Genomic DNA, 26,668 nt, shown 5'->3' with positions numbered 1-26,668 from the left:
CAGACTGTACTTGTACCCAGCCCTGCTGAGATCAGTTGAAACTGGAAGACGAACTGGCAGTATTGGTCACCGTGTGCAGTTCTGTGTGCAGTTCTGGTCACCGAATTATAGGAAAGATATCAATAAATTAGAGAGAGTGCAGAGACGATTTACTAGGATGTTACCTGGGTTTCAGCAATTAAGTTACAGAGAAAGGTTGAACAAGTTAGGTCTCTATTCATTGGAGCGTAGAAGGTTGAGGGGGGATTTGATCGAGATATTTAAAATTTTGAGAGGAATAGATAGAGTTGACGTGAACAGGCTGTTTCCATTGAGAGTAGGGGAGATTCAAACTAGAGGACATGATTTGAGAGTTAGGGGGCAGAAGTTTAAGGGAAACACGAGGGGGTATTTCTTTACTCAGAGAGTGATAGCTGTGTGGAATGAGCTTCCTGTAGAAGTAGTAGAGGCCAGTTCAGTTGTGTCATTTAAGGTAAAATTGGATAGGTATATGGACAGGAAAGGAGTGGAGGGTTATGGGCTGAGTGCGGGTAGGTGGGACTAGGTGGGATTAAGGGTTCGGCACGGACTAGGAGGGCCGAGATGGCCTGTTTCCGTGCTGTGATGGTTATTTGGTTATAGTATGAGGTTATTCTGACACCACCAATGTAATGGTTTCCTGAACTCTCTGGGAAGCTTCCACAGGCCATCTCCCAATAGTTTATCAGAACCACTGAAGAATATCCAGTGCAACAAAGTTTTCTCGCTTTCAATTGTTCGATCGATTGACCATCTGGTGGCTGTAATCAGCTGCTCCATGAAGGATTGAGCTAAATACCCCATGCTTATCCCACATTTTATTAAGATCATAACTGATTTTAAACAGGAGATGCTAAATGTGTGTATCAGCTTTGCTAGTATCTGAAAAGACAGAAGAAAAGGCAAGTGGGCTTCAAAGGTATTTAGATTGATATATTGACTGACCTCCTGCACATCTGCACCATTTTCTGGTTTTTGTAAATTATTTCCTGTAGGTAAACCTGTCCTGCTTGTTGGACACTCATGAATTAGACAGTTTGAGATGTCAGAGCTATGGAACACTCCTATTTTTTTTGCCTCTACTCAGGACCTGAAGCGTAAAAACCGCGATCTCTGGAAAATCTGAAACAAAAACAGAAAATGTCAAAAGCACTCGGCAGGTCAAGAAAGAGAAATGAGTGTCAATGTTTCAGGTCAATGACCTTTCAAAAGAACTTGAACAGGAGAAAACAAGTGTGTGTTTAAGTTGCAGAGAAAGGGAGGGGTCAAGAGATCAGAGAGCTCTGTGATAAGGTGCAGACCGAAGTTGTCACTTTAAATCCTGACAGAAATGGAGGGGGAAAACAAAGGGATAAACAGAAACTAAAATGTATTGGAAAAGATATAATTGCAACACTGATGGATTCAATATTGAGGCTGCAACATGCCCAGATGGATGATGGGGAACTTGAACATCGGTGGAGAGTTCAGATTTGGGCTTTCAGAAAGAGAATTAAAATAGCGGTTAATTGAAAATCGGGGGGCTTTGCAGACTGTACAGAGGACCTTGAGATTCCAGTTGCCCTTCACATTCATTCTGGCTTTGGTTTGATCTCCTACATTGTACCAACATCTCCCTATGTAAACTCATGGAACAGTACCTGATCCTCTGACTGGACACCTTGCCACTCTTGGCATTCCGTACTGCATTCAACTGTTTGAGATTATGGGCCTTTGTTTACAGATTATTTCGCTTTCTATTCGTTCCTTTTCCACTTTTCTCTCCTAAAATTCAGCATTTGAAGTTATGGTTACTTGAACAGATTTGGTCTGTGTCCTGTCATAGAACCCTCTTTTCTGTTCACCGCTTCCCTCTAACAAACAACAGAAAACATAACGGTTTTCTCATCTTTCTTGTTCTGATAAAAGATCATTTACCAGAAGTATATTTCTGATACAGGAACCTTTATCAACAGCCTAGAGTCAGAGTCCTATAGCACAGAAGTAGGCCCTGTGGTCCACAGAATCCTTGCTAACCATCAAGCAGTTAATTAACACGTACAAAAGCTGGATGAACGAAGGGTCTCGGCCCAAAACATTGACTTCTCATTTCAACAGATACTGCCCGACCTGCTGAGTTCATCCAGCTTTTGTATGTGTTGATTTGACCACAGCATCTGCAGTGTACTTTGTGTTTATTAAGCAGTTAATTACACTGATCCCATTTTATTCTCCTCACATCCCCCATCAAAGCCTCTCGGGTTCGTACCACACACTTACACACTATAGGGAATTTACTGTGACCAGTTAACCTATCAAGCCACACACCTTTGATATGTAGGAGAAAACTGGGCATCCGGAGGAATCCCTGGCAGTCACAAGGGGAATATCCAAAGCCGAGAGAGACAAGACCGGAAGTTGGGATTGGACTGAGTTCACTGGTACTACAGGCCACGTTACTCGTCGTGCCACTGTTCCACCCGGTTTTCTCCCCCATGGATTTTGCCTGACTTGCTGAGTGTTTCTGTCGTTCTTCCCTTTTTTAGTGATATAGAGTCATGGGATACTACAGCACAGAAACAGGCCCTTCACCCCATCTAGTCTCCATCAACCATTTTTTCCACCTAGTCCCATCTACCCACACCCAGACCAAAGCACTCTATACCCCTCTCATTCATCTACCTGCCAAAACTTATCTTAACTGAGCTCACATGCATCTCTTCCACAGGAAATTTGTTCCACACTCACACTATCCTCTGAATGAAGAAGCTCCCCCATTCCCCTTAAATATTTTACCTTTTGCACTAAACCAATGACCTCTAGTTCTAATTTCAGCCAATCTCAGAGGAAAAAGGTGCTATCCATACCCATCATAATGGTATATACCTCTATAAGATCTCCCCTCATTCTCCTATGCTCCAGGGAATAAAGTCCTAACCTATTCAATCTTTCACGATAACTCATGAACTATAGTCCCAGCAACACCCTTGCAGATTTTCTCAGCAAACTTTGACTTAAGTGGATATCCCCCAAGTCCCAGGCTCAACTTGTTTCAACCCAGTCTGAGCGAGGACACCGCTGCAGGATTGCTCAGCGGGACACAGCAGATTATTTGTTCTGCTCTGCAAACCTGCCTGATGAAGGTATTGACTGTGTTCCAGCTGCTCAAATTATTTTCATTCTGAATCAGCAAAAAAGGAGCAAACATGATCCTCGTCTGCTCGGGAATGATTAAAACCAAAATTCCAGAGTGAAAAGTATGATGTGATAAGCCAGTCCATAGTGTTTTCTCTAAGAATATGTGTCAAGGTCATTGTGGTTGTGCAGGGAAGGCAGAGTAATGTGATATCAGACTACAGTTTATTTCAATCACACAATCAGAGAGACAAAGGATGATTGAAGAATTAAGGTGAAGCCTATTCATTTTTGCATGTACTATGTACTTACTAAGCAGATTGCTTTGGGATTGCCTGTAATTGTATCCACAGCCACTTATTCCATAAGTCTTGTTACTGAATATTTCAGTTTGCATGCAGCGATTATGGTGGTTGGTATACTGCACCAGAATTCCATAACACATAGGAGTAGAATTAGGCCATCGGACTCATTGAGTTTGCTCTGTCTTTCCAGCATGGAATGATTTATTCTCCCTCTCAATCCCATTCTCCTGACTTCTCCCTGTAACCTTTGATGCCCTTACTAATCAAGAACCCATCACCGTCTGTTTCAAATATACACAATATCTTGGTCTCCACAGCCATCTGTGGCAATGCATTTCGCTGATTCACCAGCCTCCTGCTAAATAAATTTCTCCTCATCTCAGTTCTAAATGGATGCCCTTCTACCCTGTGGTCCTACTTTTGTCTTCTCCCCCACTTTTGGAAACATCCCCGCCGCATCCACTCTATCTAGGTCCTTCAATATTCAATAGGATTCAATGAGGTCCCCCCCCCCCCCCCACCCATTCTCCTAAACTCCAGCGAGTACAGGCTCAGAGCCATCAAATGCTCCTTGTACATTAACCCTTTCATTTTCCTCTGGACCAATGCCAGCACATCTTTCTTCAATATGGAGTCCAAAACTGTTCACAATACTCCAAATGAGTTTGACCAGTGCCTTACGAAGCATTATGATTACGTCAGTGCTTTTATCACCTTAATTCCTCTGTCATGCACTCCTCCTTGCTCTCAGTCTAATACTCTTTTGCTTCCTGCAGATGGTGAGCTCTACGCAGGTGTCTACATCGACTTCATGGGAACGGACGCAGCCATCTTTCGCACAATGGGCCAGCAAACGGCCATGAGGACTGACCAGTACAATTCCCGTTGGTTAAATGGTGAGTCGCCAAGACATCTGACAGTGTTCTCAGAACCTGAATGGTAACAGAAGAAAGCAGGATCCAACACCCAGATCTATTGGATATCTCCCAGCCTCTGTGTGTTGTTGTGCAGAGAGGGTATTGAGCATCTATCAGCACTGAGATAGAGAAACTGGAGCAGTCCAGCTGATTTAAAAACACTCCCCCGCAGGATTTTTTTGTGCAGTTTACATCATCTAACCAATCATCATTATCCAGAGAGGAAGCATTACTTAATTTGCACATATTTCGACTGTATCCACAAGGGAACAACTATGGATGATGATGGACTGTGCTCACCCGATGAGGGCTATCTTGCTCCACGGTATTCTCAAAGTATTAGTCACTGTGAAATCATTGCACCTTATAGCTGAGAAATGGATTATTTACCGTGGGTATAGAGCGCAGAACGTAAAACATAGAACACAGAGCATAGAACACAGCACACAGCACACAGAACGCAGCACATATAACATAGAATGCAGAACAGGCCCCGTAATGTTGTGACAACATTTCAACCTACTCCAAGATCAATCTAATGCTTCACTCCCACATGCCTCCATCTTTCTTTCATCCATGTGCCTATCTCAGAGTCTCAAATAGGCTTTATAAAGACTAGCTTTATTTGTCATATGTACATTGAAACACATAGTGAAATGCATAGTTTGTGTCACTCAAATCAGTGAGTTTTGTGTTGGACAGCCTGCAAGTGTCACCAACAAAGCATACCACAGTAACTTTAACTGCACATCTGTAGAACGTGGGAGGGAACCGGAGCACTTGGACAAAACCCATGGGGAGAATATACAAACGCTGTACAGGAATTGGTGATATTTGGTGATCAGGGCTGGCACCACAAAGCAATATGCTGACTGCTTTCTCTAGAGTTGCAATGTATTCCCAGGGTAATAACCATCACTGTGAGTATTGTATCACTGTATCCCCAGAGGATGGTCATTTATTGTATACACTCTAGAACCATGATCTCAGTAGAAGGGTTATTTACTGTGGCTATTCATGCACTGTATCACCAGTAAAAGGGTTACTATCTCCAGGTATTGCATTTCATCCCAGGGAAACAGTCATTTCCTGTGTGCATTGTTTTAATGTATGCCCAAAGCGAGGATTGCTGTTGTGTGTCATTCCAGTGTATACTCAAGGGAAGGATTATTTACTGAGTGTGTTGTCTCAATGTGTTCCCCAAAGAAGGGTTAAATTTTGCACACACACATATGGGGAAGCAGTGAAAAGGTTTTGTTTCGTATGCAGTCTCGATAGATCATGCCATACATCATTTTATCAAAGGAGTAAAAAGAAAGAAAAGAAAAGGATTGGGGTTGTTTCATTGGAACACAAACCAATCCTCACAGAGGGATCAGAAGTGGAGAAAGTGAGCAATTTCAAGTTCCTGGGTGTCAAGATCTCTGAGAATCTAGCCAACATATTGAGGAAGCTATAAAGAAGGCAAGACAACAGTTGTGTTTCATTACGAGTTTGAGGAGATTTGGTTCATCACCCAGGACACTCAAAAGCTTCTATGGATGTGCCGTGGAAAGCATTCTGATAGGCTGCATTACTGTCTGGTATGAGGTGGGTGGGTACTGCGCAGGATCAAAAGAAGCTATGGGAAGTTGTAAAATTAGTCAGCTTCATCTTGGGCACTAGCCTCCATAATATCCAAGTCATCTTCAAGGAGCGGTGTCTCAGAAAGGTGGCATCCATCATTAAGGACCCCCATCACCCAGGGCATGCCCACTTCTCACTGATACCATCAAACAGGAGGTACAGAAGCCTGAAGGCACAAACTTGGTGATTCAGGAACTGCTTCTTCCCCTCTACCATCTGATTCCTAAGTGGCCATTGAACCCATGAACACTACTTCACTTTTATTGTTCCTGCTTTTGCACTAGTTTTAATTTAACTGTTTAATATGCATATATATACTTACAGTAATTGATTTACTTGTGTATTTTTCCACATATTGTCAAGTATTGCATTGTATTGTTGCAGCAAAATTAACAAATTTCATGACATATGCCAGTGATATTAAATCTGTTTCTGATTGTGTTCCAAGGCTGATGGACATAGTTCCATGGTATCCCCAGGGAACATTTTATTTATTTTATGCTTGGTTATGTTCCTGGATAAAGGCAATTTTTATATGCATAGTTCTACTATTCTTCAGATAATGGATGCTTACTGTGTATATAGTTCCCATTTTGTCCCCCAGTGTAAGGTTGCTAGCTGTCAGACTTGTGCAGAATCACGTTACATCACCAGTGATCACCAATCAGGGCTCAATACCCAGCACCATACACAAAATGTTGCAGGAACTCAGCATCTATGGAAAAGAGTAAACAGTGGATGTTTCGGGCTGAGACCCTTCAGTCTGTTTACTCTTTTCCATAGATACTGCCTGGCCTACTGAGCTCCTCTAGCATTTTATGTGTATTGCTTTGATTTCCAGCAGCAGCAGAATTTATCTTGCTGAGGGTTCAATTTCAATCTCTGTCTGGATGTCCTCCCTGTGACTGTGTGGGCTTCCTTCAGTCCAAAGACATTAGAGTCATGGTTAGTGAGTTGTGGGCATGCTGTGTTGGCACTAGCACACAAGAAATAGGAGCAGGAGCAGGCCATCCGGCCCATCGAGCCTGCCCCGCCATTCAATAAAATCATGGCTGATCTGTCCGTAGACTCAGCTCCATCTACCTGCCTTTTCCCCATAACCCTTAATTCCCCTACTATGTAAAAACCTATCTAACTGTATCTTAAATATATTTAGTGAAGAAGCCTCAACTGCTTCCCTGGGCAGAGAATTCCACAGATTCACCACTCTCTGGGAAAAACAGTTTCTCCTCATCTCCATCCTAAATCTTCTCCCCTGAATCTTAATCCTTGGACTGTGTTGGTCGTTAACACAAATAACACATTTCAATACATGCTTTGATGTACATGTGACAAGTAAAGCTAATCTTCCTGTTTTCCAGGAGAGTGATGAACTGCCCAAAGATCCTAGCCAAATATTATGCATTAATGAGCTAATTCTCAAAAAAAAAATTGCAGACACAGAAACTCTGAAATCACAACAGAAACTCTTGGAGTTGATCAACAGTTTAGGCAGGGTGCAAGGATAGAGAAAAATAAATAAGTTTTTAGCTTAGTCCTCAAGATCATAGATCTGAAATAACAAGAGCAACAATCAATCTCTCCGTTGGTCAAGCAGCATCTACAAGACGAAAGGAATTGTTGATGTTTCTGTTCAAAACACTGCCTCAGAACTGGGAGAAAATCTTCAGAGTTGGCACACAGAGATTTTGCATTTGAGTAATACAGGAGACTGCAGATGTTGGAGTCTGGATTAACAAATAATGTGTTCAAGAAACTCAGTGGGTCGAACAGCTTCTGTGGTGCTATTTACCCTGCCAAGTTCCACCAGCAGATTGTCTTGCGTTCCAGGTTCCACTAACTGCAGTCTCTTGTGTCTCCATCTGAGCATTAACTCTGTTACTTTGGACACAGGTGCTACCTGCCCTGCAGAATTACTCCAGGATTTTCTAATAAAACTTGTTACTTCCTTTGCAAGGTTTGCTTGTTTTATGAGTCTAGTTGGCTTACATGACAAATTTTGGTAACTGATTTCCACTTCAAACTTCAAAAGTTCAAAGTAAATTTATTATCAAAGTAGATATATGTAGCCATTTACAGTACTGTGCAGGAATCTTTTGCGCATATATATGGCTATGGCTACAGTGCCTAAGATATTTGCTCAGTACTATATTTATCAACATGGAGTTGAGAGCAAATTTGCAAATGTGGTGGGAGCAAAGAATGTTGTGAATGGTGAGGGTGGGGGCAGCATGGGAGGGGTGTTGGACAGTGGGCAGAAATGGAATACTAGAGGTAAGGGGTGGTGTGTGTGCAGACATACACTGCCCTGAAACACCAGCAAGGTCATTTGGTTCCAAACAGTTGGTTTATTGATCATTACAGAATGTCTCTCTGGTGTTTCCCACACCCCCTCTTCCTCTTTTCCCAACCATAATTTCCCTTTCCCTGCTCCCTTCCCACTCTCAACCCACAATAGTGATCCCTACCAGAATCAAGTTTATCACACTCACATACGTCATGAAATTTGTTGTTTTTGTGGCCACAGTACAGTGCAATATATAAAATTACTACAGTGCTGTGCAGAATTCTCACATCTATACACAGTATATGTGCCTGAGACTTCTCCACAATACTGTACAGCACTGATATTCATATCCCTGCAGGCATAATAACCATAATAGAAGCAATAAAAGTCCGCACCACTTTGGGTGTTTAACGTGTGCAAAAGAACAACAAAACTGCAAGTGCAAAAAGAAAAGATTAAAATAAATAAATAATCAATAAATATCGAGAACATGAGATGAAGAATCCTTGAAAGTAAGTTCATAGTTTGTGGGAACATTTCAGTGATGGGGCAAATGAAGTTGAGTGAGGTTATCCCCTCTGGTTGACCTGACCCTGGTGTTGTGAGTCCCGAGGCTCTTGTACCTTTTTCCTGATGACAGTAGTGAGAAGACAGCATGATCTGTGTGGTGGGGATCTCTGATGATGGATGCTGCTTTCCTACATAAATACTTTATATTGATGTGCTGAGTGGTATGAAAGGCTTTACGTGCGATGGACTGGGCTGTACCCACTACTTTTCCCATTCAAATATCACCAGTAAACTGCAGATAAGGATGAGCTATGGAACTGTAACTACATGAAGTCTGCCTGCCATCTGCAGCCAAAGCCATCTAAAAGTGCTTGCACTGACATGACATGCCACTTCTATAAACCACACTAAAAACAACTAAATGAACTAATTTCCCATCACACGTGTGAAGATGGTTGTTACCCCAGGCTTAACATGATGATTGGGCAGATCAGTCTTTCTTTCTTTGTGAAATAATGGCTGATTATTACTCCCTTACAGTAACATGCATAGAGATGTTAACAGCCTTTTAGGGCAGGGAGCTTGTTTCCAGGGTATGAGCTGTGGAAAAGGTGTTACCCCTGTCACTCACCCTGTACAGGGTATGATTACACTGCCTCTCACAGTGAACAAATTCCACTTGTTTCCATGCATGCAGAATAAGCAGGAAAGGGTCACGGTTACAGAAGACAAAGGGAAATCTGGAAATGCTTGACATTCACAAAGAAAACTGAGAGTCAACTGGAGATTGGCCAATGTTTTAAACACAAGTGAGCTCAGATTTTAGGGTAACCCACACCTAGCTGAATAGGGAACTGTACATTCAAAGTTCAAAGTAAATTTATTATTAAAGTACATATATGTCACCATGTACAACCCTGAGATTCGTTTTCTTGCGGGCATTCACAGTAAATGCAAGAAACGCCATAGAATCAATGAAAGACTGTACCCAACAGGACTTATATAAGACATAGCTGTATATCAAATAACTCCTGTTCTTCTGTATACATTGAACACATACACACAAACACAACTGCCGCAGAGTCAACTAAAATGGTCTTTGATATAACCTTACAATAAAATTAATTTTTATTATAATAGAGTTGACTCTATTTTTGAGTTGGGCATGGTAAATAATGCACTTGAATAAATTTACACTGGAAAGGGTTAACTTATGAGGAGCGTTTGATGGCTCTGGGTCTGTACTCACACAAATTTAGAATGAGGGGGATCTCATTGAAGGCTATTTAAAGGCCTAGATCGAGTGGATATTGAAAGGATATTTCTTGTAGAGAGGAAGTCTAGGACCAGAGGGCATAGCCTCAGAATAGAGGGACATCCATTTAGCACAGGGATGAGGAGGAATTTATTCAGCCAGAAAGCAGCGAAACTGTACAATTGATTGCCACAGACGGCTGTGGAGACCAAGTAATTCGGTATATTTAAAGCAGAGGTTTATAGGTTCTTGATTAGTCAGGGTGTCAAAGGTTATGGGAGAAGGCAGGAAAATGGGATAGAAAAGGATAATATATCAACCATGCTGGAATAGCAGAGCAGACTTAATGGGCCAAATGGCTAAAGTTTGCTCGTATGTTTTACAGTCTAATGAATTCTCTGGGGCAGCAGTGGTTATTATACAACAGTGAACAATAGACAGTGATACATTTTGTATATTGTTCTTACTTTGTATTCTACTCAACACCTGGTAACATTGCTATACATGTCTCACTAAGTTCTTTAAATGTCAATAATTGTTTCAATCCCTATTTTGTCCAGTCATTCAGAAATGGCTAATATTTAGTTTTGTTCCTTTCCTACATCACAAACTATCCCAATCTCCGCTTGTTCTACATCACCAGCATTCCCAGACCACCGCCTTTTCAAGGTCCAGACTATGACTGATCGGTGTTTATTCTGCACCATATGTTTTGAAGGTTTCAAAGGTACATTTAATGTCAGGGAAATGTATACAATATACATCCTGAAATTCTTTTTCTTCACAACCATCCACAATCCTAGAGTAGAGCATTGGGAAGCCAGAAGCCAATTTAAATTGCTTGAAGAAAGTCAAACAAGGAACTGAGTTAATTTAGTGTGTTTGGACTGAGCTGCCATAATGTAGCACATCATGAAAGAGAGAGATCCTTGTGAAAACTATTGGGATAATATCCCCCTTTGCTAGTTGAATGTTAAACCAGTGGTATGAGCTGTCTGTCCTCTAGAGCAAGGGCAGTTGCCAAGTAAACCAGCACACTTCATCACCCTTGCCACAATTAAAGAGTGGCAGAGGTCAATCTGGAGTTATACTGAACCATGACTAATGCCTGCAGGGAAATTGGCACCAAGTGATAAAAAGACAGATAAGGACTTACATCAGGAAACACTTAATCAAGCACAAAATAATTAATTCCTGGAATAATCCTCTGGACTGATTAGAGAAGCCAAAGGCAATCTGGAATTATTAAATGCATATTGTGAGTGTGAGACATAGGTCTTTATACAAGTAAACTAGCAACTCTGCATTGGCTTCCTGTAGCTTTTAGAATTAAAGTTCTCTTACTTAGCATTAAAGCTTCTAATGGTCTAGGACCAGAATACATCACAGAATTATCTTTGTTTTATAATCCTGCTTGAGCTCTCAGGTATTCTTCAGCCAGTCTCTTAAATTTAAACCATTTTCCTCAAAAGATAATTGACAGGTCAGCTTTTTTGAACTATACTCTTGAACTGTGGAATTCAATACCTAAAACTATAAAACTTCTCCCTCCTGCCATCTGACAAAAGGTACCGAAGCATTTGGGCTCTCATGACCAGACTGGGTAACAGTTTCTTCCCCCAAGCCATCAGACTCCTCAATTCCCAGAGTCTAGTCTAACGCCAACCTATACACACACACACACACCTCTGAACACCACTCCACTTCCTTTGCAATTTTTGCTCATTTCTTTCTCAATTCTTGCTAAAACATTGTTTACATTTACATTATTTATTATTATATTGTAATTTGCCTTTTACTGTGCCGATTGTCTTGTTTATTAATTATTGTACTATCTTGCACTGTTTTGTGAACTTTTTGTGCAGACCCGTGTAGGTCTGAAGTCTAATGTCGTCTTGTGTTGTTTCACGTAGTCTAGTGTGGTTTTGTTTTGTTTCATGTAGCACCAGGGTCCTGGAGGAATGTTGTTTCATTTTTACTGTGTATTGTACCAGCAGTTATGGTTGAAATGACAATAAAAGCGACTTGACTTGATAAGGGATGCAGACTCTGTTGAAACTTATAAAAGCCAGCTCAAAACCTATTGATTTAACATTGCTTTTGACTAACATACTTTTGTCTTTTATTTTCGCGTTTGTACTTTTATCCAAGTAAAGCATCTTGAACTACATCAGCTGTATGAAAAAAAGATCTCTAAATAAAGCTTTTATTATTATTATTATTATTATTATTATTATTATTATTATTAAGAATGGCCAAACACTTCTGGAGATTTTCCTGACCTTTGCAGGAGTCTAAGGGATAATTTTAACCTCACTCTGATAGAGGAAAGACTGACTGTATTGATTTTACATCTTGTCCAACTTTACATTTCCATGCCGGCTGGTGGCGCAATGGCATCAGCGCCTAACTCCGGAGCAAAGGTTCCCGAGTTCGAATCCAAGTCGGGCCACCCTGAGCACGCTTTCCATCCATGCCGGGTTGAGCGTCAAGCTAGCCATTCGGCCTCGTAAAAAAAAAGGGTTAAGTCAGGAACCGTCATATCGTGACCGGATTAATCCGAAAGGAGACCAATCCTGACACCACGCCCCAGACAAGAATGGCTGACTGAAAAACCTTTCCATGGCTTTATCAGTTTGCTGCCATGATGGAGAGCACAGGGAGCTTAAAATTGCTCCCAGCATCAGCTCCAGGAACCTTTACATGCAAAATGTTATAAAGCTTAGAATAAAGTCCAACAGCAGGAAATAACTGGCACAATGTACCAGCACTGAGCAGCTGTGTAAATAGGCACAGTTCTAGGATTGCTTGTATCAGTTTAAAGACATGTCAAGATCACTGACTTATGCATTGTTACTGGTTAAAGGTGAAAAGGTTTCAAATATTTAAACAGTTTCTGTAATGAAATAAAAATATATACTATCAACATTAGGCTGATATTCTTTGGTTTAGGTGTTCCCAATTAACTTTTCAAAGACCCTTATATCAGAAACGATTTAAGTAGAGGAAAGAATTAGAAAATCAATCTTAGTTACTTCAATTTTATCTACTGTTACAAGCAAGAGGAGATCATATGTATACTTATTTAAAAAGTCTTAGACACATATAACTAGAATGCCTAAGATATTTACACAGATCTATACACATTCCAATTTTATATACAGTATGTATGACCAGAATAAAGTAACAGATTTTGACCATTAAAGAGGTGGTATGGTAGCATAGCTGTTAGCATAACACTTTACTGCACCAGTGACCCAGGTTCAAATCTCACCACTGTCTGTAAGGATTTTATATGAGCTCCCCATGACCGCATGGATTTCCTCCTGGTGCTCTGGTCTCCTCCCATATGCCGAAATGTGCAGGTTATTGTTAGCAAGCTGTGACACTGGAAGCATGGCAACACTTGCAGGCTGCCCTCAGCACACCCTCAGACTGTGTTGGTCTGATGCAAGTAACACTTCTCACTGTATATTTCAATGTTTTGATGTACTAGTGACAAATAATGCTAATATTTATCTTTACAAAATAGTCATTAAATACCCAAAGACCCAAATTACTGAGAGGGGGGTTTACGTCCCTGCACAACAGATCAATTCAGTAAGGCAGAATACAAAATGTCATCGGAAAGACCTAAAGTGGTAATGGTGTCTATATTTTAAAAAATGAAATGTCTGGTTCACTTCCCTTTACAGATGAAAATCTGTCATCCTAGCTTGGTCAGGCCCTACATGTGAGTCTAGACCTGTGTAGTTTACTCTTAACTGCCCTCTGAAGTGACCTAGCAAAATCACCATCTCATGGGTAATAAACGCCAGTCAGGCCACTGCCCTTGAGTGATTGAAAGAACCGCTCTTGGGACTGCCTGCAGTAACAATTGCAAAGGGATTTCTGAATACTTTGCTGGAAGGTGCAATGGCAGCAATGGCTGATGCTAGAACTGTTCCCCTACCACAGGGGCTATCTTCACCCACCCACCAAAATTTGTCATAAATCCTTGAGTTAGTCTCTTCATGCTCCATCTTCTTCTAACCAGCCTTGGGAAAGAAAAGCAAATTCCTCAGCAAATCCCATCAAACGTTTCTTCAGAGAATATAATCCAGGTACCAAATTCTTCCCCAGTTTGGGACTCGTGCAGAGCAACAGCTTCTCTCCTACAGCTCCTCACCAGAACTTCATGCAGATAGACTGATGTGCATAAAGAGCTTTGCCTGCAATGGCATACTTCCTCCACCTCTGCTAAACACTAATTATCCAGTGAGTCTCAGCCAGGTTCCCTACAGAGCCTCACCATGCAGAGCAGACACATTAATGGGTAGGGAGAGTCACTGCAGACAGGGAATATGTTCTCTTGAGTTTCTAACTTGGTCTTTCATTCAGCCTGCATCTTTACCTGTCTCCCTCTTTGTCCCATTCTAGTCCTTCTCTTTCTTAGAGTTTTATATTTCTACCTGCCCATTCCCCCCTTCATTCCTCCGTCTGTAACTCTCTACGTTCATTTTTCTGGGTATTACTGTCTAAGTCCCATTACTCTGTTAATGTAATTTTTTTGTCCATAGTTTTTTTTCTTCATTGTTTTCCTTCCTCTGAATCTTGCCCCTCCTTTCATTTTCTCTCTCCCCACTTCCCATTAGATTTGTGATTTATGAGAGTCAATCAAATAACTGCAAACCTTCAGGTTTGAAATTACTGAAAACTCCTTCAATTTCTTTATTTTTATCTGCAACTTCACTTCACCACCTCCTACCCACCCCATTGTCTTTCTGAAGACATTCAGTCTTCACCTGAAAGTCAGTTCAGTCACTTCCACTGACCACAGGTGGTTATGACTCAGAAATGAATATTGCCAGCAGACTGCTTGTCTACCAAACTCACTACCCGTTGAGCCACATCTGATGACTAGAGGGCAAGTTACTCTGAGCTGCAAGATATTTGTGAATGAACATTCATTGTGTGCCTCCATCTTCTACTCGCTTCAGATCCAACGTTTATCCATGCCCAGTTGATCCCGGACAGTGGCGAGAGAAATGACGATAAACTCTACTTCTTCTTCCGGGAGAAGTCAAGTGACTCTGGGAGTTCAGCCATCCATTCGCGGATAGGAAGGATCTGCCTGGTACGTGTGCAGTTGAAACTCCACAAAATTGTAAGCAGCCTCAGAAAGCGGGTCTACAGTGTCAAAATGTGGACAGATTATTCCTAGATAAAACCAAAGCTATTTCTATAAACCCATTTTATTTGTTCTTTTATTGATACAGATTGCAAAAATTTACTGACTTGAGGTAAGATAAATTTAGAAGAATGAGGGAAGATCTTGCTAAAACCTATCAACCATTGTAAGTAATAATGGAGTGGATACGGAGAGGATGTTTTGTATAGTGAGGGAGTCTAGGACCAGATGGCACAGCCTCAGAATAGGGAGAAGTCCCTTTAGAACAGAGATGAGGAAGAATCTCTTTAGCCAGAGGGTGATGAATCTGTGGAATTCATTGCCACAGGTAGCTGTGGAGGCCAAGTCATTGGGTAGATTTAAAGTGGAGGTTGATAGGCTCTTGGTTAGTTAAGTTGTAAAAGGATACAGGGAGAAGGCAGAGAATGGTGTTGAGGGGGTTTAATAAATCAGCCATGATAGAATGGCAGCAGACTTGATGGGCCAAATGGCCTAATTCTGCTCTTATTTCTTATGATCTTAAGCATGGGTCTCATAGTAGGAAATAAAGAATGATTGCTATGATTATTCAGAAAGCCCATTGCCATTCTAAACAGTCACCATGTGGACAGTAAGAAGTAAACTCATTAGATTTGTGCCACTTAAATCTATTTCTCTTACAGAATGATGATGGGGGTCACTGCTGCCTTGTCAATAAATGGAGCACGTTCCTCAAAGCTCGGCTTATCTGCTCAGTCCCAGGGCCCGATGGAATTGAAACACATTTTGATGAACTGCGTAAGTGTTGCAAATTACCAGTCACAGATCAACAAGCATCATGGTTCACTTTATTGGGTTAAAGGTGCAGCAGAAATGGAAGAGCACTTTTGCAAATCCCATCAGGACTCATGTTGCAGCAGCACCTAGTGGCAGAAAAGGGGATTTGCAAGCAGACGCTGGATCAGAATTCATTGTTATCGAGTCATATAACACAGAGGCCCTTCAGAACACCAAGGCCTTAAGATACAGGAGCAGAATTAGGCCATTTTGCCCATCAAGTCTACTCCATGGCTGATTTATTAACACTCAGATGGTGGTGCAAGTGTGGAATGAGCTGCCAACAGAAGTGGTTGGTGTGGATTCAATTGTAATATTTAAGAGAAAATTAACCAGGTACATGGATGAGAGTAGTATGGAGGGTGTAGTCTGGGTTCACGTTGAAAGGCCTAAACAGAAAACCAGGCTGCGATAGACTAAATGGGCCAAAGGGACTGTTTTTAATTTCTAGTGCAGATTCCCTGAAAGATCAAACAGATATGAACCAGTGAAAACACTCTTGTGTTAAAACCATCCACTCTCCAGTTTGGGGAATCTATTAGCATGTGATTAAGCTACAGGTAAATTTGAGATATTATTCAGGAGTACTGCATAGGCAGGGCCCTTATAATTGCAAGCATGCAGGTACAGCAGGCAGTGAAGAAAGCTAATGGCATGCTGGCCTTTATAACAAGAGGAATTGAGTATAGGAGTAAAGAGGTCCTTCTGCAGCTGTACAGGGCCCTGGTGAGACCCCACCTGAAGTATTGTGTGCAGTTTTGGTCCCCAAATTTGAGGAAGGACATTCTTGCTATTGAGGGAGTGTAGCGTAGGTTCACAAGGTTAATTCTCAGATTGGCAGGACTGTCATATGTTGAAAGATTGGAGCGACTGGGCTTGTATACACTGGAATTTAGAAGGATGAGAGGGGATCTGATTGAAACATACAAGATTATTAAGGGATTGGACACGCTGGAGGCAGGAAGCATGTTTCCGCTGATGGGTGAGTCCAGAACTAGAGGCCACAGTTTAAGAATAAGGGGTAGGCCATTTAGAACAGAGATGTGGAAAAACTTTTTCACCCAGAGAGTGGTGGATATGTGGAATGCTCTTCCCCAGAAGGCAGTGGAGGCCAAGTCTCTGGATGCATTCAAAAGAGAGTTAGATAGAGCTCTTATAGATAGTGGGGTCAAGGGATATGGGGTGAGGGCAGGAATGGGGTACTGATTGTGTATGATCAGCCATGATCACAGTGAATGGCAGTACTGGCTAGAAGAGCCGAATGGCCTATCCCTGCACCTACTGTCTATTGTCTAATAATTGTCTATGTTCCCATCCAACTATCCAATCAGTTCTTTGACCCCCTACCATCAGGCAGGAAGTACCACAGCATTCGAACAATGGGAAGCAGCTTCTTCCCCAGGCCCAGGCTCCCAGCCACCACTATTAAACCTCATCATACTGCCTCATCACGTATGAAGCATCACTCGTGTTACAACTTATATATGCACCTTATTATTCATGAATTTATTTGTGCTAATATTACTTTATGTGTTACGTGTGTGAGTTATCTGCACCTCGGTCCTGAGGAATGTGGTTTCATTTGATGGTATAGTTGAATGTCAATAAACTGAAACTGTAGGTTTACAGTGAGGGCCTGTGGCACATTTCACATTGCTATGCTTCTGTTTCATATCTGGATTTGATCACTTGCTTTTGGAATTCGTAACTCAGCTGGACTCTGTTAAAGAATACGGTCTCTTTTTAATATACCTAACTGAGAGCTTAAGAGTAACAGGACTGGGAGGCACTGCAGCACTGAAACAGTCAAGACTTCGGGTTGTAGTGCCGAATGTTGTCACTGGCAGGCACATTGGCAGTCCACAGAGACCTGGTATTCTTTAAAGCTGTTCACAGAGCTGACTGTGCTGTTTAGATGAAATGGGGATAATAATCCAACAAGGTGGTGTTATTTAGTACGGGCACTGTTACCCTGATGGAATGAATAGTTAATATCCTCCATTGCAGAAGTTCACTCAAGGCTTAATTTTTGGCTTGAGATCTTCTTATAGGAAAGCATTAAAGAAATTCCGGCTGCTTGAGCACTGCAATATCCCGGGAGTGTCACACTGTCAGGCGCACTCTCCTCTGGAGGAGTTATTAAGCCAGGGTCTTGTCCACCTTCTAAAATCCACAACACTGCATTTAACCCTATCATTACTACGAACAGATTATCCAATCATCGCCATATTGTATTAATCTGTTGCCACATTTCCTAGATCACAAAACTGACAAGAGTCCACAAGTTCTTAATTGGAAGTAAAATACACTAGGTCATTGGAGTTCATTGAAAGAGCAGTGTAAATGGTTTTATATTCTGTTAGGTAAGTGAAACTAACTAGAATAGGGGTTAACAAAATCTCCTCCTGGAGCATTACCAGCCATTTAGAAACAGGAGATAAATAAATTAGGCTGCACGGGTCAGTTTCCTGTAACTCGGGAAGTTGAGAAAAGCGTTACAGAGTGGTACAGATTCCGAACCATCTGCAAATCAGCACAATTAATGGCATCAAAATGTCAGTGGGCGGGAAAGAAAGAATTTGCTACTCATTACAAAGGGAGGAACAGGAATCATCGTGACCTCCTGGCAAGTATCAAAAGATTCCCCTTTCCCCCCCCCCACCCCCTAAGGAACACTAAAACCTTTTAATAAATCTAAGAGCAAAGCATTTAAAACCAGTTGATGATTTACGGGCAGCCAAACCCAACAACTTACTTCCACAAAATCAGCGATCCACTTTTAATTTCTCCTTAAAAAACTACATTGTGTTACCCTGAGGATTAGTTAGTGACCGGATGCCATTGACAGCTTGCTTGTTAAAGAGAAAACCATTAGTCTGTCTGGGCCTTGTGCCAACCACTAGGTGTCGAGGAGTGATGCATATGTTGGGCTTTGTGATGATACTGCTCAGGGGGGCCTCCTGATAGCTCTCAGTGATTGCATGTTCGTCTTCCGTTTGGTAACCAGAATACCCCTAATGAAGGATCTCATTAGCTGTCATGTTGACAGGAAGCATTTGATTTTATTTTTGTAGTGTGAGTGGGTCAGCTGCACTGTGTTTGTCTACAGCTCTCAGTCTCACTCTTTAGACAGATCCATTTCCGCCATCCCAACCTGCCCATCCCCTCCTCAACCCTCTCGCTGGCTGGGCCATCTAAGCCACTGAAAACTTGTAGAGGAATTAAAAGACCTCTAAATCTTGATAAGCAACAGGTACCACTCTGCTTAAGGCCACATGATTGTCTAGGGATTGCTTTGTGTTGGTAAAGGAAATTTTTAATTATAAATGGCTAGAGTTGATTTCCCTATGCAATACTTATGTAGAACATAGAATATAAACAAGTATAGCACAGGAACAGGTCCTTTGGCCTATAATACTGTGCCAAACTAAATTACTTAAGCAGAAAAGGCAACTCAGACTTTATCAAGAATTTAGTTGAGGCACTGAATGGAATAAGGCACCATGGTCGTGTAGTGGTTGGCACAACACTATTAAAGTTGGGACCAATCCAGAGTTCTAAGATCAATCCCGGGGACTTTTATGAGGAGTTTGCACATTCTTCCTGTAAACCACATGAGTTTCCTCCCACATTCCAAAGACGTACTAGTTAGTAGGTTGGTTGGTCATTGTGAATTGTCCCGCAGTTAGTTTAGGGTTAAAAAGTTAGGTTGCTGGGTGGTGCAGCTCGTTGGATCAGAATGGTCTGTTCTGCACTGTATCTCTAAATAAATCAATAGAAGATTATTTGCAATCCTGCTTTCTCTTTACTGTCATTATCCATAAAACTAATGATAATATTTAACTTAGCAACACACACAAAATGCCGAAGGAACGCAACAGGCCAGACAGTATCTTTGGAAAAGCATACTGTCGACGTTTCGGGCCGAGACCCTTCGGCAGGACCCTTTTCTTTTTTGCTTTGCTGCTGCCTCATTCCACATTTCTCTGTGTGTTTCAATGTACATGTAACAAATAAAGCTAATCTTAATCCCAGTGACCAACAAAGATTCTGATTCAGATTCATGTTCAGATTTACTTACTAAATTACAGGCATTGGAATATCTTGCTGTGAATTTCAGTGGCCAGAAGAGATTATCCTAAATTTACTTCATACTCTTCCAGCCAAATACACACATGCCAATACTAAGAGAAAAATACGTATTTTACCCAACTAGTCTTTCTAGATGCTTTTTATTCCCTTGTATGCCCACACTAGTGTAAAAGTAGTAATTTATTTAAATATTGGAACCACAATTGCTATGCAAGATTAATTTTTTTGTTGCAGGCATTAAAACTATATGTGTAAACTTGTAATGTGTCACCAGTCACTGCTATGATCTATGAGAATTGTGATGCTGGTAATTAATGGATCACAAAAGTCCTTGGGTGTTGGCTGGCTCAGGCCAAATCTACTTTATGTTCTTTTTGATTTCTGTCCATTCAAATCTGCTTCTCCTTCAGTTCTATGGGCTGTATTAGTTCAGAGTTAAATTAGTGAGTTGTTATGTGGCACAGCTCAAAGAGCCACAAGGGTTTCTCTAAATAAATAGATAAATATTGAGAGGAGCCGATGAACTATTAGTTCATAAAAGGCAACACACAAAGTGCTAGAGGAACTCAGCTGGTTGAGCACCATCTATGGGAGGAAAGAAATTGTTGACATTCAAGAGCTGATTGATGGGATTAAGAGAGATGGTTACGTTAGTCTGCACTGACATAGTGTGCTGAAAGGCCTCTTTCAAAGCTTTATGACTCTTTTCAACCCTAATCCTACATTTGTGTGACATATGACATAGGAGCAAATAAGGCCATTTGGCCCATCAAGTCTGCTCTACCATTCCATCATGAGGTAACCGTGGCTGACAAAGGAAGTCAAAGACAGCATAAAAGCAAAAACGAGTGCATATAATATATTTTAAAAAACAGGAAGTTAGAGGATTGGGAAGTTTTCAAAACCCAACAGAAAGCATCTAAAAAAAAGCCATAAGGTTAGAAAAGATGAAATATGAAGGTAAGAAAATCAATAACATAAAAGAAGTTACAAAAATATTTTTCAGATATATAAAGAATAAGAGAAGCAAAAGTGGATATCAGACACCTGGAATATGATGTTGGAGAGGTAGTAACGAGGGGAGGGGGGGAAGAAATGCTGTGTTTTGCAGCCATGGATGCATCATAAAATCCGCACTAATAGTGAATCAAATTAACACTTTATATGAAACTTTAAGGACAAGCACAGATTTGTCAGAAACTCTCAAGCTGTTGCATTCTTCAAATACCCCAAACTCATATCTACATGGTAACGAATGAGAATACTCTGGAATGAGCTGCCAGAGGAGATGATGGAGGCAGGAAGAATAACAGAGTTTAAGATGCATCTTGACAGAAACTTAGAGGGGTATGGAATTAATGAAGGCAAGTGGAATTAGTGTAGATAGGCATGATGGTCAGCGTAGATGTGATGGGCCAAAGGGCCTGTTTCTGTGCTGCATGACTGTTAGGCTCTCTTGATCTAAAGTTACATTGGGCATGGTGTGTTAGCATAGGATACTGGACAATGTTCCCTCTAATTTTTAGTAGTCAGTGTGGCAAAAATCTTCGGTTGTGCAAATTTTTTTACTGTGACAAAAGTATGTGCGCACTGAATGCACAAATGGCACAGTGTATGTAGGTTTACAAAATAATTGACATTAAACTGCACAGAATAACAACAAAATAACATACATATTTAACTCACTCAGTTATTTTTTCTCTCTCCTGTCTTTGGAATTTACCATTCTTTGTAAACTCTATATAGACTAATAGAAATTCCATCCAATTGATAGCTTTTGATACTCATTAACATATCCAAATGACATTCACCTAAAAGGTTTCTCAGCTTGTTTTTGAGTTGGTTCATTAGGCTAAAACCTCGCTCACAGTCCGCACTAGATGCAAGAAAGGTTCCCCCAATGTCCATCTACTATGCAAGGTGGCAAAATAGTTCATTTTGAAGTACAAATGCCACCATTTGAGCAAAGTTTGAAATCAGTTTGGATTTATTTTTTTCTTGCACAGAAAACCTGAAATCATTAAATGTATAACTATGACAGTATTTTCAGCTAGAAAATCATATTTTAGACATAAAGCATTAACGTGTTCATCGCCAAATGTGAAGACACAATCTGCAATTGCAGAGAAGTCAAAAGCTGACCATTCTTGTACCTCATCTTCAGGAAACCTTTCTTCTAAATGAACACAAAGACTATTTATAAAAGGCACCAGTGAACTTGTATCTACTGTGACATTTTCTTCACATTGTTGGCTTTTAACAGATTTGCAGTTCTTTTGCACTTCATGCCCTTTGCTTCTTCTGAATTCGACATAGTGAATCAATATTTTTTTCAATAAAAACTTAGTAAGCTCTCTACAGGATTTGAAACAGATCTCTGTAAACTTTACGATATGAACACTGTCTGCCGCCATGATGCAACTGTACAAACCGGAACAGGAAAGGTGAGGTGATGTAAATTAGTGACGTGCATTGTAATATTTGTAAAACCAACTAAATAGTTAACAGAAACATTTAACTAAAAGATTATTTTCAATAAGTATAGTTATTAATTACTACATTCTCTTAGGTAACTGACCTTTTGTGTGCATATTAATTTCCTTTGTGCACTGATTGAAAAACATGTGTGAACACGCACATGCACACAGCCTAGAGGGAACATAGGTGCTGGATATCAAATCCTGCAGCAAAAACAGATTTTAAAAAAGTAGTGAGGTGGTGTTCATGGGTTCAATGTCCAGTCAGAAATCAGATAGCGGAGGGGAAGAAGCTATTCCTGAATCATTGAGTATGTGTCTTCAGGCTCCTGTACCTCCACCCTGTTGGTAGCAATGAGAAGAGGACATATACTGGGTAATGAGTCCTTAATGATGGATGTCAACTTTTTGAGGCATCACTCCTTGAAGATGTCCTGGATGCTGGGGAGGCTAGTACCCATGATGGAGCTGGCTGAATTTACAACTTCTTTTGATCCTGTGTAGTTGCCCCTCCATACCAGACAGTGATGCAGCCAGTTAGAATGCTCTGCACATTATATCTGTAGAAATTTGCGAGCATCTTTGGTGACATACCAAACCTTCTCAAACTCCTAACGAAATATAGCTACTGATATGCCTTCTTTGTCATTGCTTTGATACACTGAGCCCAGGTTAGGTCCTCAGAGATGTTGACACCCAGGATCTTGAAATTGCTTACCCCTTCCACTTCTGATTCTTCAATGTGTTCCCTTGGCTTGCCCTTTCTGAAGCCCACTGGCATTGAGTACAGAATTTCTGCAACACCACTCAACTAGCTGATATATCTTGCTCCTGTATGGCTCCTCATCACCATCCGAGATTCTGCCATCAATAGTGGTGTCATCAGCAAATTTATAGATGACATTTGAGCTGTGCCTCGCCACACAGTCATGGCTATAGAGCGAGTCGAGCACACATCCCTGAGGAGTGCCGGTGCTGATTATCAGGGAGGTGGAGATGTTATTTCTGACCCGTGGTCTTCTATTGAGGATGTCAAGAATCTATTTGTTGAGGGAGGTACAAAGGCCCGGGCTTGGGAGGTTTTTTTAATGAGAACTGTAGGAATGATTGTGTTAGATGCTGAACTGTAGTCAATAAACAGCAGCCACTAAACACCGCCACTAATTCTGTTTCCCAAGCTGGACTCTCACCTCCATTAATACTGTTTCCTCAACTGTACACTCACCACCACTAATACTGTTTCCCTAGCTGGACTCTCACTTCCCTAATAGTGTTTCCCTAGCTGGAGACTCCCCGCCACTCGTACTGTTTCCCTAGCTGGAGACTCCCCGCCACTCGTACTGTTTCCCTAGCTGGAGACTCCCCGCCACTAATACTGTTTCCCTAGCTGGACTCTCACTTCCCTAATAGTGTTTCCCTAGCTGGAGACTCCCCGCCACTCGTACTGTTTCCCTAGCTGGAGACTCCCCGCCACTCGTACTGTTTCCCTAGCTGGTGACTCACCACCACTAATACTGTTTCCCTAGCTGGACTCTCACTTCCCTAATAGTGTTTCCCTAGCTGGAGACTCCCCGCCACTCGTACTGTTTCCCTAGCTGGAGACTCCCCGCCACTAATACTGTTTCCCTAGCTGGAGACTCCCCGCCACTAATACTGTTTCCCTAGCTGGTGACTCCCCGCCACTCGTACTGTTTCCCTAGCTGGTGACTCCCCGCCACTAATACTGTTTCCCTAGCTGGTGACTCCCCGCCACTAATACTGTTTCCCTAGCTGGTGACTCCCCGCCACTCGTACTGTTTCCCTAGCTGGTGACTCACCGCCACTAATACTGTTTCCCAAGCTGGAGACTCACCGCCACTAATACTGTTTCCCTAGCTGGTGACTCCCCGCCACTTATACTGTTTCCCTAGCTGGTGACTCCCCGCCACTCGTACTGTTTCCCTAGCTGGTGACTCCCCGCCACTAATACTGTTTCCCTTGCTGGTGACTCCCCGCCACTCGTACTGTTTCCCTAGCTGGTGACTCCCCGCCACTTATACTGTTTCCCTAGCTGGTGACTCACCGCCACTAATACTGTTTCCCTAGCTGGTGACTCCCCGCCACTTATACTGTTTCCCTAGCTGGACACTCCCCGCCACTCGTACTGTTTCCCTAGCTGGAGACTCCCCGCCACTAATACTGTTTCCCTAGCTGGAGACTCCCCGCCACTAATACTGTTTCCCTAGCTGGTGACTCCCCGCCACTCGTACTGTTTCCCTAGCTGGACTCTCACGTCCCTAATACTGTTTCCTCAACTGTACACTCACCACCACTAATACTGTTTCCCTAGCTGGTGACTCACCGCCACTAATACTGTTTCCCTAGCTGGACTCTCACGTCCCTAATACTGTTTCCACAACTGTACACTCACCACCACTAATACTGTTTCCCTAGCTGGTGACTCACCGCCACTAATACTGTTTCCCTAGCTGGTGACTCACCACCACTAATACTGTTTCCCTAGCTGGACTACCACGTCCCTAATACTGTTTCCTCAACTGTACACTCACCACCACTAATACTGTTTCCCTAGCTGGTGACTCACCGCCACTCGTACTGTTTCCCTAGCTGGACTCTCACGTCCCTAATACTGTTTCCTCAACTGTACACTCACCACCACTAGTACTGTTTCCCTAGCTGGACTCTCACTTCCCTAATACTGTTTCCCTAGCTGGTGACTCACCGCCACTCGTACTGTTTCCCTAGCTGGAGACTCCCCGCCACTAATACTGTTTCCCTAGCTGGTGACTCACCGCCACTAGTACTGTTTCCCTAGCTGGTGACTCACCGCCACTAATACTGTTTCCCTAGCTGGAGACTCCCCGCCACTCGTACTGTTTCCCTAGCTGGAGACTCCCCGCCACTCGTACTGTTTCCCTAGCTGGAGACTCCCCGCCACTAATACTGTTTCCCTAGCTGGAGACTCCCCGCCACTCGTACTGTTTCCCTAGCTGGAGACTCCCCGCCACTCGTACTGTTTCCCTAGCTGGAGACTCCCCGCCACTCGTACTGTTTCCCTAGCTGGAGACTCCCCGCCACTAGTACTGTTTCCCTAGCTGGACTCTCACTTCCCTAATACTGTTTCCCTAGCTGGAGACTCCCCGCCACTCGTACTGTTTCCCTAGCTGGACTCTCACTTCCCTAATACTGTTTCCCTAGCTGGAGACTCCCCGCCACTAATACTGTTTCCCTAGCTGGACTCTCACTTCCCTAATACTGTTTCCCTAGCTGGAGACTCCCCGCCACTCGTACTGTTTCCCTAGCTGGTGACTCACCGCCACTAATACTGTTTCCCTAGCTGGACTCTCACTTCCCTAATACTGTTTCCCTAGCTGGAGACTCCCCGCCACTAGTACTGTTTCCCTAGCTGGAGACTCACCGCCACTAATACTGTTTCCCTAGCTGGTGACTCCCCGCCACTAATACTGTTTCCCTAGCTGGTGACTCACCGCCACTAATACTGTTTCCCTAGCTGGTGACTCCCCGCCACTCGTACTGTTTCCCTAGCTGGAGACTCCCCGCCACTAATACTGTTTCCCTAGCTGGTGACTCACCGCCACTAATACTGTTTCCCTAGCTGGACTCTCACGTCCCTAATACTGTTTCCTCAACTGTACACTCACCACCACTAATACTGTTTCCCTAGCTGGAGACTCCCCGCCACTAATACTGTTTCCCTAGCTGGAGACTCCCCACCACTAGTACTGTTTCCCTAGCTGGTGACTCACCGCCACTAATACTGTTTCCCTAGCTGGAGACTCCCCGCCACTAGTACTGTTTCCCTAGCTGGTGACTCACCGCCACTAATACTGTTTCCCTAGCTGGAGACTCCCCGCCACTAGTACTGTTTCCCTAGCTGGTGACTCACCGCCACTAGTACTGTTTCCCTAGCTGGTGACTCACCGCCACTAGTACTGTTTCCCTAGCTGGAGACTCACCACCACTAATACTGTTTCCCTAGCTGGAGACTCACCGCCACTAATACTGTTTCCCTAGCTGGAGACTCCCCGCCACTAGTACTGTTTCCCTAGCTGGAGACTCA

At 42.4% G+C, this 26,668-nt stretch overlaps 2 protein-coding genes across 6 annotated transcripts in view; one reads left to right on the top strand and one right to left on the bottom strand.

Annotated features, from left to right (window-relative positions):
* Positions 1 to 26,668, top strand: part of LOC132378088 (semaphorin-3F-like) — a 336,771-nt gene that overhangs the window by 233,701 nt on the left and 76,402 nt on the right. For all 3 annotated transcript variants that reach the window (XM_059944832.1, XM_059944833.1, XM_059944834.1), the window contains 3 exons: positions 4,214 to 4,333; positions 15,012 to 15,148; positions 15,865 to 15,979. In XM_059944832.1, coding sequence (XP_059800815.1) covers positions 4,214 to 4,333; positions 15,012 to 15,148; positions 15,865 to 15,979 — 372 coding nt within the window. The remainder of the gene's footprint in view (positions 1 to 4,213; positions 4,334 to 15,011; positions 15,149 to 15,864; positions 15,980 to 26,668) is intronic.
* LOC132378089 (uncharacterized outer membrane protein YpjA) overlaps positions 1 to 26,668 on the bottom strand; it is a 100,968-nt gene that overhangs the window by 38,200 nt on the left and 36,100 nt on the right. The window contains exons 3-4 of one of the 3 annotated variants that reach the window (XM_059944837.1): positions 22,689 to 22,791; positions 964 to 1,140 (exon numbers count right to left, since the gene is read on the bottom strand). The exons of 1 other annotated variant lie outside the window; for it this stretch is intronic. The gene's annotated coding sequence lies outside the window, so the exon portion shown is untranslated. The remainder of the gene's footprint in view (positions 1 to 963; positions 1,141 to 22,688; positions 22,792 to 26,668) is intronic. One more of the 3 variants, XM_059944835.1, reaches the window with a different exon arrangement.

Source organism: Hypanus sabinus, chromosome 19, assembly GCF_030144855.1.
Source record: "Hypanus sabinus isolate sHypSab1 chromosome 19, sHypSab1.hap1, whole genome shotgun sequence".
NCBI classification, from domain to species: domain Eukaryota; kingdom Metazoa; phylum Chordata; class Chondrichthyes; order Myliobatiformes; family Dasyatidae; genus Hypanus; species Hypanus sabinus.
Note: the sequence above shows the minus strand (reverse complement) of the source record. Positions and strands in the feature narration are given on the sequence as shown.